The sequence below is a fragment of the Mesoplodon densirostris genome, chromosome 14 (assembly GCF_025265405.1).
Source record: "Mesoplodon densirostris isolate mMesDen1 chromosome 14, mMesDen1 primary haplotype, whole genome shotgun sequence".
In the NCBI taxonomy this organism is placed as follows: Eukaryota; Metazoa; Chordata; class Mammalia; order Artiodactyla; family Ziphiidae; genus Mesoplodon; species Mesoplodon densirostris.
In genome coordinates, this window is record NC_082674.1 from 79,489,712 (window position 1) to 79,502,776 (window position 13,065).

Genomic DNA, 13,065 nt, shown 5'->3' on the forward strand with positions numbered 1-13,065 from the left:
CCCAATAAATATTTGTAGGAGGAGTTGGACTGGTCTGGGATAGAGTTAAATTGAATTGAACTGAGCCGAAACGAACTGAAATGACCCTGGGAAAAAAGAGTAGGACATTCCCACAGCAACAAGGCTGAGCCTTATGCTGATTTCCTCATCAAGGGTCTCCCCAGAAACCCACCACCTCCAGAACGTCTCCCCAGTTCCCCAGCCACGGCACCCCTCTCCCACCAGGCAGGTCCTCATTGCTTCTTGTGGAACAGAGCCGGCGCCGGCTCATTGCTGGGTTCAGCCAAGACCTGCATGGGCTGGTTGTTCAGGGCGGCCTCGCGCATCTTGTGGTACATGAACTCGTTCTGGCGGAACATGCGCAGCTCCATCTCCGTCTGTATCCGCATGGCCTGTGGGACGCGGATACACCGAAAACAGTGATGACAAACCCCCAGGACGTGCTGGTTTCTGACCTACCTTGGCCCTTTTGGAAATGACAGACTATGGGGTAAGTGGCTCCCAGCCACTGAGATTCAACTGTACCTCCTCAGAGGACACACACACACACTCATACACCACGAGTCTAATGTCCTGGCAGTGGACTCCATTTGTTAGGAAGAGGGAGTCAGACCCCTGAGAGAGTAGCTTGAGGGAATGCTCTCAGCAGAGAATGTTTGTTCTTAGGAGCTGCTAGGTGGGGACCTGGGTTGGAACCCTGGTTCCTGAACTTAAGTCCCATCAACAGTGTGGGACATCAGGCAAGTGACTTAATCCCTTCAGCCCTCAGTTTCCTCATACACGAAATGGGTGAGATTCCCTTGTACTTTACAACGGCCCGGAAGATGACAGCATGTGACACATAGAAAAACCCTCATTCTCCCATATGTTAATTCAAGAAATATTTATCAAGGGCCAGGCTTCGTTGAGGGGCTGAGGTTAGAGCAGTAAATACAGTGACAAACACTTGTATTTGACAAGCTTGATGTACTGATGTACATTCTATGACACCAAAGTCTGTCCTCTTTCCCTGTACTACTGCCTGAGGACAGTCCTTTGAACCTGTCACTTTCAAATAGATCAGCCCTCGAAGCACAAAGCCAACCAGCAGCTATGAAGAGCATGCCACTCACCAGACACTGTTCTGAGTGCTTTTCACACATCAATTCATTGAACCTTTGCCACAAGCTTACCCTTTTTTCTCCATAAGGCCCACACGCTCAATATTTGTAGCCACACAGCTGGAAAGTGGTAAAACTGGAATTGGATCCCAGCAGTCTGATCCCAGAGCCTGTGCTCCCTGACGCTACTCCATGTGGCACGTGTTCTAATGTACGTGCTACACACACACGCACACCATTAGGTTTTCTCAGTCCAGGCTTGGAGCATCCCAGCATTCAAGCCTCAGTTTTGCCATCCACTCGCTTTGTGGCTAAGGACAGGTTACTCTTCTTCTCTGGGCCTCAGTTTTCTCAGATGTAAAACAAGGGGAGTGGACTAAGCATTTCTGAATTCCCTTCTGGTCTAGCAGGCAATCTAGGGTCTTTCCAAAAGCAGAGTCTAGCACTCAGGTTTCATCTTCAGAGAGCCCAGACTTTGCCCCAAGAAGCCACTTGCCTCTAAGTCCTTGGTGATGGGGTGGGAGGGTCCGTGTGTCACCAGGAGAATGGCGTAGGCTTTGCAGATCATGCTGTGCCCCACCTCAATGTGGCCAGCATGCCAGTTGGTCAGCCCTGCCCGCATGATGGCCATGCCCAGCTGGGCATTGTTGGGGTGATACAGCTTCCTGCAGGAGCAGAGAAAGTAATGATAACACATATTCCCAACCTACCTTTTATCAGCACAACAATTGACAACGTATAAAGGGACCTCACTGATTAAGTCCATATACTCTCCCATCAGCGCTATGAGGCATCAGGCATCAAGGGAGACTAAGGCACACAGAGATGCAGTGAGATGCCAGACACCCCACGCGGTGAGGCTGCAAGAGCTGAGACTCCGACCTAGGCTACTGAGCCAAGTCCTAATGGGGAAACGGGGTCAGGATTGTACTTGGAACTTGAGTACAAGGAGCTGGGAGCCTTCAGGGGCTCCCAGCCCTCTCCTTTAAAAGGGCTAGGAGGGCTTCCCTGGTGGCACAGTGGTTGAGAGTCCGCCTGCCGATGCAGGGGACGCGGGTTCGTGCCCCGGTCCGGGAAGATCCCACATGCCATGGAGCGGCTGGGACCGTGAGCCATGGCCGCTGGGCCTGCGCGTCCTGAGCCTGTGCTCCGCAACGGGAGAGGCCGCAACAGTGAGAGGCCCACGTACCGCAAAAAAAAAAATAAAATAAATAAAAAAATAAAATAAATAAAAAAATAAAAGGGCTAGGAAGTTCAGGGGAAAAAAATAATTTGAATGTCCTTCTTGGGACAGAGTTGTATCTTCACCTCCTTGGCACTCTCTTAACAGGACTTCCTTTTTGCATGGTGTACAGTTTTCCCAGATTTTGTTTATGAGTAACATCCACTCAAAAAAATGCAACTTTCTTATGCCAACGTATTCATTTGGCCAGAAATACAAATTCACATGCCAGTGTGGACACATAAGGCAAGAGAGGACATTAGCAGAGGGAAGGCAAAGGAGTTGCCTTTTACAATTTATAAACAAGAATGGCTGACACCTCTTTTTTTTTTTTGCACCTTGCTGTGCAGCATGTGGGATCTTAGTTCCCAAACCAGGGATCGAACCCATGCCCCCCTGCAGTGGAAGTGAGCAGTCTCAACCACTGGACCACCAGGGAAGTTGCTCTTTTTTTTTTTTTTTTTAAATAAAATCTAAAGCTGACAAGATTGCCTCTGTTGATTGTTAGGGGGGAAAAACTTTTCTAAGCACTTAAAATCAAGCCAGATTTAGCCTTAAGGAAACCACAAGCAGAAGAAGTCTCCCGTATGATAGATAAGCTGGAGGATTTGGGAAAGACCAGGGATGACAAATAGATTTCATCTCAGGTATCAAATCTGATTATTTGGACATTATTGCTCAGAACACCATGATTAAAAGACTCAGTTATAAAGAGGACAGTGATCAATTACTGATGCCTGCTGTGGGCGCAGGAGGGAGAGGTAGCAATATGTATGCCATCTCTTTGCCATCCCTGGAATAGACACATTTCCAGAAGACTACCTGAGACCCAGGATCGTCACCTACATATAGCCATCCACCATCCTCCTGGCGTAGTGTGAGGCCTCCTCAAAGGCCTGCAGGTAGGAGAGGACCTCGGAAACGGTGCTCAGCATCCGCAGCGTGTAGATGTTGGTGTCAGCAAACACCGGCTCCTGCTTCTGTAGGCACTCCCGGCATAATTTCACAACCTAGGAGACACAGGCCCTGTCTGTGATCACTGCACCAGAGCACATGCTTAATTCACATATGGGAGCATCACGATGGCATTGGACACTCACTCTTCGAAGCCTGAGTAAATTGCCAGCAGAGAAGGGAAAGCACCAGTTTGTGATCTGAATAGCAAAATGGCCCTGTTTGGCTAAGATGTAGGGGTGGCAAGGGTAACAGTGGGAGATACAGCTGACAGGGAAGAATGAGGACTTATCATAGAAGTCAGCAGGGAGTTATGAAAGCCACGTCCATACATATGTATGGACTTCTCACAACAACGCAATGAGATAGGCGCTACGAATACGCCCATTCTCCCAGACGAGGAAACTGAAGCACAGAGGGGCAAGTGCTTCGCCAAAGTTACACAGAACGTGAGCAATGGAGCAAGCATTCAAATCAAGCAGTGGGGCTTTATCTGAACCATCATTCCCAGGATTCTACATCCTGGCTGTGCTTTGGAGTCATCTGGAGAGCTTTTTTAAATCCCGATGTCTGAGTCCTACCCCAGACCAATTGAAACTGAATACCCGGGGGAGGGACCCTGGCATCCTTCCCATCTGCCCCTGGGTGGCCCTTATGCACAGTGAGGCTGGACAGTCATGCCCTGCTCGAAGTGTACAGGATGGATGGGCAGAGAGAGAGGCCAGGCGAGCCATCAGGAGGAGGCCACATTGGTCCTGGTGAGGAAGAAGATGGGCCCGACCTCAAGCGGCCTTATCGTCAGGCTTTTCCGACTGATTCACGTGTAGACGTATCTTCAGTTACGCCCTGCAAAGTCAGACGGTCTCTAGATTTCAGTGGGTCACAGTTCTCCCCTCCTTCCCGTGCCACTCTCGGGAGAAACGTCACACAATTCTTCCCATTTCAAATGCGTGGAAACCAGTTTTCCCTGAGACTCTCCCAGAGGCCCATGAGGCAGCCGGGTAGGGGCGTGGCAAACTGTGAGCTGGCAAACAATCCATCCTGAAGACAATCCTCGTAAGCCCACGGGCAGCGTCCTGCCCTACACCCGACCCTTCCGAGCTTGAGCAGAGAAGAGGAAAAACGAAGAAGACAGAGGAATGGAATCAGGAGCTCCAGCTCCTATACATCGAGCCTCTGCCATAGATTTTCCACGCTGTACAGCAACGCTTCATTCATGGGACTCTCTCCCCGCAACCTGACAGAACTCCTGGGAGGCAAGGAGCGTGTCGTGTGTTGGTGACCCCAGTGAGGGCTCAAAAATGGGCAAAGAATGAGTGAGGAAAGGAGGCGGATGAAGATCAGAGCAAAGCAGATAGAAATGAACAGAAATTAATCTCCCACCTTGCCATGCCCTAGTGCCATCCAAACCTAGCTACCAAATTGTTTAGAGAGCTTGGGGAAAAAAATACAGATTCATGGTCCCTGTGTTCTGTTGCAGACTAGACGAATCACACCTTAGGGGGTGCGACACAGGAATCTGTATGTCCAACAAGCTGCTTGAGTGGATTCAGTGCAGGCACATGCTCTGCAGGTCAGTGTTGGCAGTGGGTTTCAAATTTAGGTGCTTGCTGAAATCACTTGGGAGCTTTAAAAATCTTGATGTCTGGGTCCCACTCCTAGAGATTCTAGAGGAAGTGTCCTGAGCATCAGGATTTTTTCAATGATTCTAGTGTACAGCCAGTTGAGAACTCCTGGTGTTTCTAGAGCCAGGGTTGAATGCACAGTTAGTAGATCTGGAAACTGTAGCCAGGACGCGAGAAAGCAAGACACCCACTGCCATTTCCATTCCTCCATCCCCGATGTCACAGGCACCCCCAGCCCCAGGACGTTTGTCAGGCTGCCTGTGCTCTCCTCAAACCCAGTTTCAGTGAGTTGAACAGTCACTGAGACACACCCCTAAAAGGTGCTAAATGCTTACAGGCAAGAAGAGTCATGGTCTCAGCCAAGGGACATCTTCCAGAAAAACAACCTGCTTGGTAGCCTCCCCGTCTTCACCCCTCCATCACCACCATTTCCCTCCTTTACTAGAGAATCTTTCTGCCCTCCTCCCCATCCCCACTCCCCATAAAAATGAATTCTTGGGCTTCCCTGGTGGCGCAGTGGTTGAGAGTCCGCCTGCCGATGCAGGGGACGCGGGTTTGTGCCCCAGTCCGGGAGGATCCCACATGCCGCGGAGCGGCTGGGCCCATGAGCCAGGGCCACTGATGCTGCGCGTCCGGAGCCTGTGCTCCGCAACGGGAGAGGCCACAACAGTGAGAGGCCCGCGTACCGCAAAAAAAAAAAAAAAAAGAATTCTTACCTCGTGGTACAAACCCTCAGAGCGAGCCTTGTCAATTTTTTCCAGCGTATCCTTGGAGAACTGTATCATCTCCTTCACCACCTCCTGAGAGGGCTGGGAAAGGGAGGGACATTCAGTTGGAGACCCCTTTGTGAGGCAACCCACTGCATCTCTGAACAGCTGCCACCTTTGACATTCACTGTAGTACAAGATTAATGCCTTCTTCATTGAATGCTTCAGTTCTGTAAATGCCTCTCAAGGTCCCTATAGCTCAGGACTTCCCTGGTGGTCCAGTGGTTGAGGACAGAGGCCGGGGACTTGACCAAAAAATATCATACTCCAGTTTGCCATTGGAGCTCATTAAAGAGGGCCCTGTGGCTATGGGCTGTCAACCCTTCCAAGTGTCTCTGCATCTAGTCCATATTTCCTTGTCTAGACCAAAAGGATATCCATGAGAGAACTTGTCAGCTGTGAAGTCTAGACCTACCAGGTTCCCTATGTTTGCCTAAGCAGTCTAGTGATCTTGTAAAAAAAAAAAAATGATGTTTTGATATTTGAGGTACCATAATTAAGAAGCCAGTTCCCATGAAGGCACAATAATTTTGAAAAAAACGTGCCAAATTTCTCAAAGACCAAAGGAAAAGTTTGCTTGCTATGTTTATCCATATCAGAAGCTCTTTTCTGGGGGGACTTCCCTGGCATTTCAGTGGTTAAGACTCCTCGTTACCACTGCAGGGGGCACAGGTTCGATCCCTGGTCAGGGAACTAAGATCCCGCATACCATGTGGCAAAAAAAAACCCAAAAAACTCAACAGCAAAAAAAAAAAAAAAATACTAAAGAAAGAGAAGTTCTTTTCTGAAAAAAGATTTTTTTTTTTTGCTTGGGCAAATCTAATATAACTTTTTTCCAAAATAAAAATACCTTTATTATTTATTCTGACTGTAAAATTAACATATGCAAACTGTAAAAAATTAAAACATATGAAAAAGTATGGAGAAAACAATAGAAATCCCCAGAACCCACACAAAGACGGACACAGCATGTTGAGGAGTATTTTCCAATGAGTATACAGAGGAAAAATATTTAAACTATTTAACAACTGGTACAGGAAAGGCACTGACCGATCAAAGGCACAGACACATCAACAAAGAGTATGTCTATATGACAGTATCAGTGTGTTCTGGCTGAATTGCAGTCCTGCATGTACACACATGCATAAGTGTGTATATGTCAATAGCATCAATCTTTTTCTAACTAGAATAATAACATATTTCTGTCTATTGCCTGCTTTTTTTTTCACTCAGTAGATTGTGGATATTTTCCCATATAAATATAAAAATACCTATATTGCCTTTTTAGTAACTAGAGTTTTCCACTGTACAAAACTAGAATAATTTAATCAGTTCTCTGGGCGTCCAATTTTTTCACCACAAAGAATTGGGATCAACAGCTGTGTTTATATCTGCTGCTCACATTATTTTGTGAGGTCACCGTCACTAAACTACCAAAAAGTTACAGGAGAATGGGCATCTGTTCCCTTAAAAATACAGCCCCCTAATACATGGAGATCAAGGGTCTTCCCTCAGGCTCCCAGCTGTCTTGAGCCAGTTCCACAGTGTCCATCTTGTAATAGGAGAAACCGAACCCAGGACAGCTTGCTTCAGGGTCAAGATCACTTAAGGAAGTGGGATTATATTTATTCTTCTCCCCACCTCACCTACTTTGGCTTCTGCAGAGTTCTTGATTATCCCTAAAATTCTGACTGCCTTCATTTCCATATCCTTCTGTATCTGGGCCTCCCTGCAATTCTTCTGTATTTGTTTCTGTACTTGTCTCACAGCCTGACTCCAACATTTGATGCATCCATCAATGCTCTGACTTCTTCTGGCAGGTCTCACTCCTGACTTAACTTTCGCCTTGACCTTTGATTTGGCTGCCTTCCTGCCTGATGACCCGAAAGTTGGCTTCCCGCCCAAGTGCTACTCAGCACTCTGTCAGTTAGCAGACCATGCCTTGGTCCCAAGACCAGTCATTTCAGTGTGTGTCTGCTTTCCTTAGCCCGTTTGAATCAAGCACATTAGTGAGAGGAGTCCATATCTTGCCTGGTTGTGCAGAGTTCTGTGACTGGTGATTCGGAGGTGTGTCACCCATCCATCAAACGTACATCTTTAGTTTCACCTATAGTTTGTTGCCCAAGTGTTGGCTCATAAAATCACATCTAGTTTATGAGCACTAGTCTCCAATCCACTGTAAGTGCCATTGTCTTTAAAACTCAAAATTCTTAGTGAATCTTCTGGAGTAATCAATATCTTGCAGGGTAAATTCAGGGAATACCAAGCTGTTAGGTGTTCATAAAAGCCTTGCTCAATTTGATGTTGTAAGGAAGAGTGTTACTTTAAGCTCTGGAAGGGAATCAAATTTTTGCAAGGAGGCAACTACCAAGGTTCTCAAGACAACCTGGCTGAAAGGTTGTTAACTGACACAGGCAACATGTGATAAAGCTATTCTGAGAAGGGAAATGGGCTGCTCCACTTGGATCCCTTTTCGGAGCAAAGGCAGGAAAACCTGATCTGCAGCTAGGATGTAAGGGACCCCACAGAGAGAGGCTCCCCTCTCCAGGAGCACCACGATTAATAGAAAACAGGGAGGAAGAGAAAGGAGCCAGAGGAGGAACCAAAAGAGGAGGAGGGGAGGGAAAGAGGGGCATTAGCTCCCCAACCTTGAGAAACTGGAACATTCCTATTGTGAAAACCATAGCTGAAGGCTGGAGAGAGAGAGAGAGAGAGAGAACCAAACAGCCTAAACAAGGAGGGTACAAAGCTACAATCGAGGGAAATTGGTGTTATGTTCTCATTTTTAAAATATTTGGTTTTTATTTTTATCCAGGTCTATATGTGTATGTTTTTATTATATTTATTTAGTTATTTAAAATATATACATAGGAGTCAGAAACAATTTTGATGCCAATTTAAGGTCTGAAGATGAGTCACAAAGGCCGGTGTATAGAAAGGAGCTTATCAGGCTGGGATAAAGCATTATTTAAATAAATAAAGAAAAGCAACTGTGGTGACATCATAGATAGAAAAGCTTGAAGGAACTGTTAATAAGTTAGTCCAATGCTCCACTTTACAGATGAGGAAACTGAGACCCACAAGGAAGAGACTTGCCCAAGCTCAGACATTCAGGGTCACAGCCAGAACTAGAACACAGGCCTCCTAATTCTTTCCACTACAATATAATGGCTTTTTATTATGCCTTCAGATGCACTTGCTTTTAAAAAGTTATACTCAAATTTTTTTTCTGCTTACTTGTTTTGGTTGAGTCATTTTTATTTTGAGTTATTTCTTTATTTTAACAGAGAAACCCAATGTGATATAAAAATAATAGACAGCTTTTGCTTTGAATCCAGGTCAGTTCAAGCAGAAATCATCGATGTTTTTATATCAAGAGAGATGTCAGCTCTGCTAATTCAGACTGAAAGACGTGGGCAGACAGTCACCAGCTGGTAAGCATATCTAAAGTGAAGAGACAGGAACTAACAGCCACACATCACCTATTTGACTATTGGAATTGCCAGGTAAATATTGAAAAATTTAGAGAAAGGACTACACAGTTGTTTCACTTAATTTCTTTTTCTTTTTTTTTTTTTTTTCTTTTCCTTCTTGCGGCACGCGGGCCTCTCACTGTCGTGGCCTCTCCCGCTGCGGAGCACAGGCTCCGGACGCGCAGGCTCAGTGGCCATGGCTCACAAGCACAGCCGCTCCGCGGCATGTGGGATCCTCCCGGACCGGGGCACGAACCCGCGTCCCCCGCATCGGCAGGCGGACTCCCAACCACTGCGCCACCAGGGAAGCCCCACTTAATTTCTGAAGGGAGAAAAGAGGGTCTGGCCTCTTTAAAAAATTAGGTAGTGGTGGAAGCAAGTTATGAAAAAAATACTCAGGGCCAGGCACCAGGAGGGAAGGCTGGCTGGCTTGCTGATAAGACACATGTTATCTTGCAGGTTCTGGAAGGTCAGGGTGAGGGTGGACACAGTAGCTTATTCTTTTCTGTAGCTCCTGTGGTACTGTGTTCAGTGCCCCACACATACGTGTCAATAGACATTTCCTGGAAAACAGAACCTTTGATTCTGTGAAAATGGGGTCGTTCCTATAAGGAACACATTCCTGACGGTTTTGTATCCTGCCTGGGAGGGATGACTCTCAACTTCTCCACACTAGGCATTGTTGATCCATTGGTTACAGATTCCTCCTCCTACTTCTGTCTGTTTAGAGACTGACTCTGCTTGCATACCCATGTGGGGTGAGTGAATCTGTGTGAGTGCATGTGTCCCTTTTAATTTAAATAATTTAATAAATTTAATTTTCATTTTCATAAACGGTAGCATACACAGTGTTATGGGTTGAATTTCATCCCCCCCAAATTAAATTCCTATGTTGCAGTCTTAACCCCCAGTACCTCAGACTCTGACCTTATTTAGAAATAGGGTCATTGCAGATGTAATTTGTTAAGATGAGGTCATACTCAAGGAGGGTGGGCCCTTAATCCAACAGCACTGGTGTTCTTAAAAAAACAATGCCAGGTGAAGAGAAAGAGACACATGAGGAGAAGACCATGTGAAAAGGCCCAGGGCCAGCTACAAGCCAAAGAAAGAGGCATAGAACAGATCCTTGTTTCACAGCCCTCAAAAGGAACCAGCCCTGCCAAGACCTTGATTTCAGATTTTAGCCTCCAGAACTGAGAAACAATACATTTCTATTGTAAGCCCCCCAGTTTGGGGTACTGTGTTATGGCAGCCGTAGGAAATGAATTCATATATCAACGTTCAGCCCCTTAACTCTTTTCCCTTAAGAAACAGAGCTCAACTATTTACAATTACCAAGACATGGAAACAACCTAAATGTCCATCGTCAGATGAATGGATAAAGAACATGTGGTACATACATACAATGGAATATTACTCAGGCATAAAAAAGAATGAAATAATGCGATTTGCAGCAACATGGATGGACCTAGAGATTATCATACTAAGTGAAGTAAGTCAGAAAGAGAAAGACAAATACCATATGATACCACTTATATGTGGAATCTAAAATGTGACACAAATGAACTTGTCTATGAAACAGAAACAGACTCACAGACATAGAGTAGAGACTTGTGGTTGCCAAGGGGAAGGGGGAGGGGGGAGGGAAGTATTGGGAGTTTGAGACTAGCAGATGCCAATTATTACATGTAGAATGATAAACAACAAGGTCCTACTGTATAGCACAGGGAACTATATTCAATATCCTGTAATAAATCATCACGGAAAAGAATATGAAGAAGAATATATATATGTATGTATAACTAAGTCACTTTGCTGTACACCAGAAACTAACACAACACTGTAAATCAACTATACTTCAATTTTTTTAAATAATAAATGAAAAAAAAAAGAAATAGAGCTCATTCCATGTCTGTACACAAAGATCTACCTCATTCGTTTATTTTCTTAACTTAAATATTTCCTATTGGTGGTTATTTAGCTTTTTTCCCATATTTTGTTGTTCTCAACAATGCCATAATGTACTATCTCTTTACACATATATTCCTGTGCACATATGCAAGTACATCTGCAGGGTAAATTCTTAGAACTGCTTGGCCAAAGGGTAAAAAATACTATATATTAAGAATAAAAATAAGTTAGTGGCAAAAGAAGCTTCAAATAGCCAGAAAATGAAAGAGAGGTGAATCAAGTGGGGGAATAGAGTTATCTGGACAGTAGCCCTGGCACCATTGGTAATGAAGTCACTGAGAGGGGTCCCACCCTCTGAACCGAGAAGTCAGTTTTGCTTGTAGCCTTTGCTCTAACCAGAGACACGTTTCTGCCCACACTTAGGATGCAGAAGTTAAGTTAATTCAGAAGAATATTTGTATCTTAAATGCTCTGGTGAACTGTGAATTATATACAAGTACTGGGTTAGCCTCCCCGAGGAGAATGGCTCCCAGTTAAAAACCTATGTGTGAGTTTTCAGACCTGACCATAGGCAATTCCAAAGGCTGTCCCTGGCAGGCCTCACGGGTGGGGAGAAAGCTGCCCTCGCCACAAGGGATTTGGTGCAGGGCCAGAGCACGGCAGTCTGTGAAGGGAGACGCAGCCAGGGACTCAGGTCCCCTGGCAGGCCATGCTCTTCGCATATTTGCATTCCTGGCCCAGGTGCCTTCATTCCTAAGTCTCTCTCTCTCTCTCTCTCTCTCTTTTTTTTTTAATTGAAGTATAGCTGATTATCTGAGGTCTTGAGGTCTTCTTCAGGAGCCTCTACGAAGGCCTGCTTATTGTGAAGGGGGCGCTGGGGGACATCCCCCTTGGTAAGACTTCCAGTGCTCAGTGGCGTCACCGTCAATTAGGCAACCGTTACTCAGGAATTAAGCATATTAAGCAATCTAAACATTGCCCAGTCTCCCCATTGCCCATTTCCATGGCACTAGGAATATCTTTGCGACAACCCGACAACGAATCTCTCTGCCCATCTGGTCTCTCTATGTGGAATTCTCAGCATCACTTAAGCTGAAAAGGGGTAAGAAGAGGAACTTAGATATACTGAGTGTCTACTCTCTCTGCCCCTCCTCTTACATATATCATCTTGCTTCGTCCTCATAACAACCTCTTGTCGTCGGTGCCATCAATTCCTATTTTATAAAGGGGAAAACAGAGTAACTTCCCCAAACTCAAACACCTGGCAAGCAGTGGCACCAGGACGCTAGCTGGGACCCATCTGCAGTACTCTGTTCACCGCCCCTAAGGGCAGCGGCACCTTGGTTCGCTGTGGAATCTGCCCTTGCCCGGCTCCTGGGGAAGAGGCCCAGAAGCACCCCAGTGGTGGGGCTGTCTGTACCTTCGGGTCGTCTTTCACGCCCAGGAACAGGTCGTCTTTCAGCCCCTTCTGGCAGTGCTCACACGTGCAGTCAAAGTAGTACTGCTTCTTTAGCTGCTTCTTGCGTTCTTCGCTGGTGTTAAGGAAGTCGATATAGGACACGGTCAGCTCCTCCCCTTCCGAGATCTTGCCCAGGGCCCGGAGCTCAATTCTGGAGCAGATAAAGGAGGAGAGTCCATCAGATCCGGGGTGGGACGTAGGCTCTTCAAGGTTTCGGGAAGTTGAGTCTCAAAGACAACGACCTCCACTAACACTGAGAAAACTCCATCGCCCCCGTCCCCAAAGGGGGAGATGTGATGTAAAGGACAGTTTTCTGCATAGTTCTGCTCTACTCATTATAACAATCAAATCTGCTCCATTCAGCTAACTGCTCTGGAATCAGCTCAAAGAGACTCCCAGTAGAGGTCTGGGCTCCATCATAAAAGCACACAAAGCTTCCACGCCTGCAATTCTCCCAGTGCATTTAGCTACTGATTGTCTGTAACAAAGGAATGGAGAAATAATAAGGCAAAAACTCCAAACAAGAGAAGACTTGATAGTCATTTCTGGTTAGT

General features: G+C 46.0%; 1 protein-coding gene across 2 annotated transcripts in view; it reads right to left on the reverse strand.

The window, feature by feature from the left end:
* Positions 1-233: 233 nt before the first annotated feature.
* SMYD1 (SET and MYND domain containing 1) overlaps positions 234-13,065 on the reverse strand; it is a 37,936-nt gene continuing 25,104 nt past the window's right edge. For both annotated transcript variants that reach the window (XM_060117532.1, XM_060117531.1), the window contains 5 exons: positions 12,473-12,662; positions 5,618-5,710; positions 3,169-3,332; positions 1,597-1,765; positions 234-392 (listed from right to left, as the gene is read on the reverse strand). In XM_060117532.1, the coding sequence (XP_059973515.1) occupies positions 234-392; positions 1,597-1,765; positions 3,169-3,332; positions 5,618-5,710; positions 12,473-12,662 (775 nt within the window). The remainder of the gene's footprint in view (positions 393-1,596; positions 1,766-3,168; positions 3,333-5,617; positions 5,711-12,472; positions 12,663-13,065) is intronic.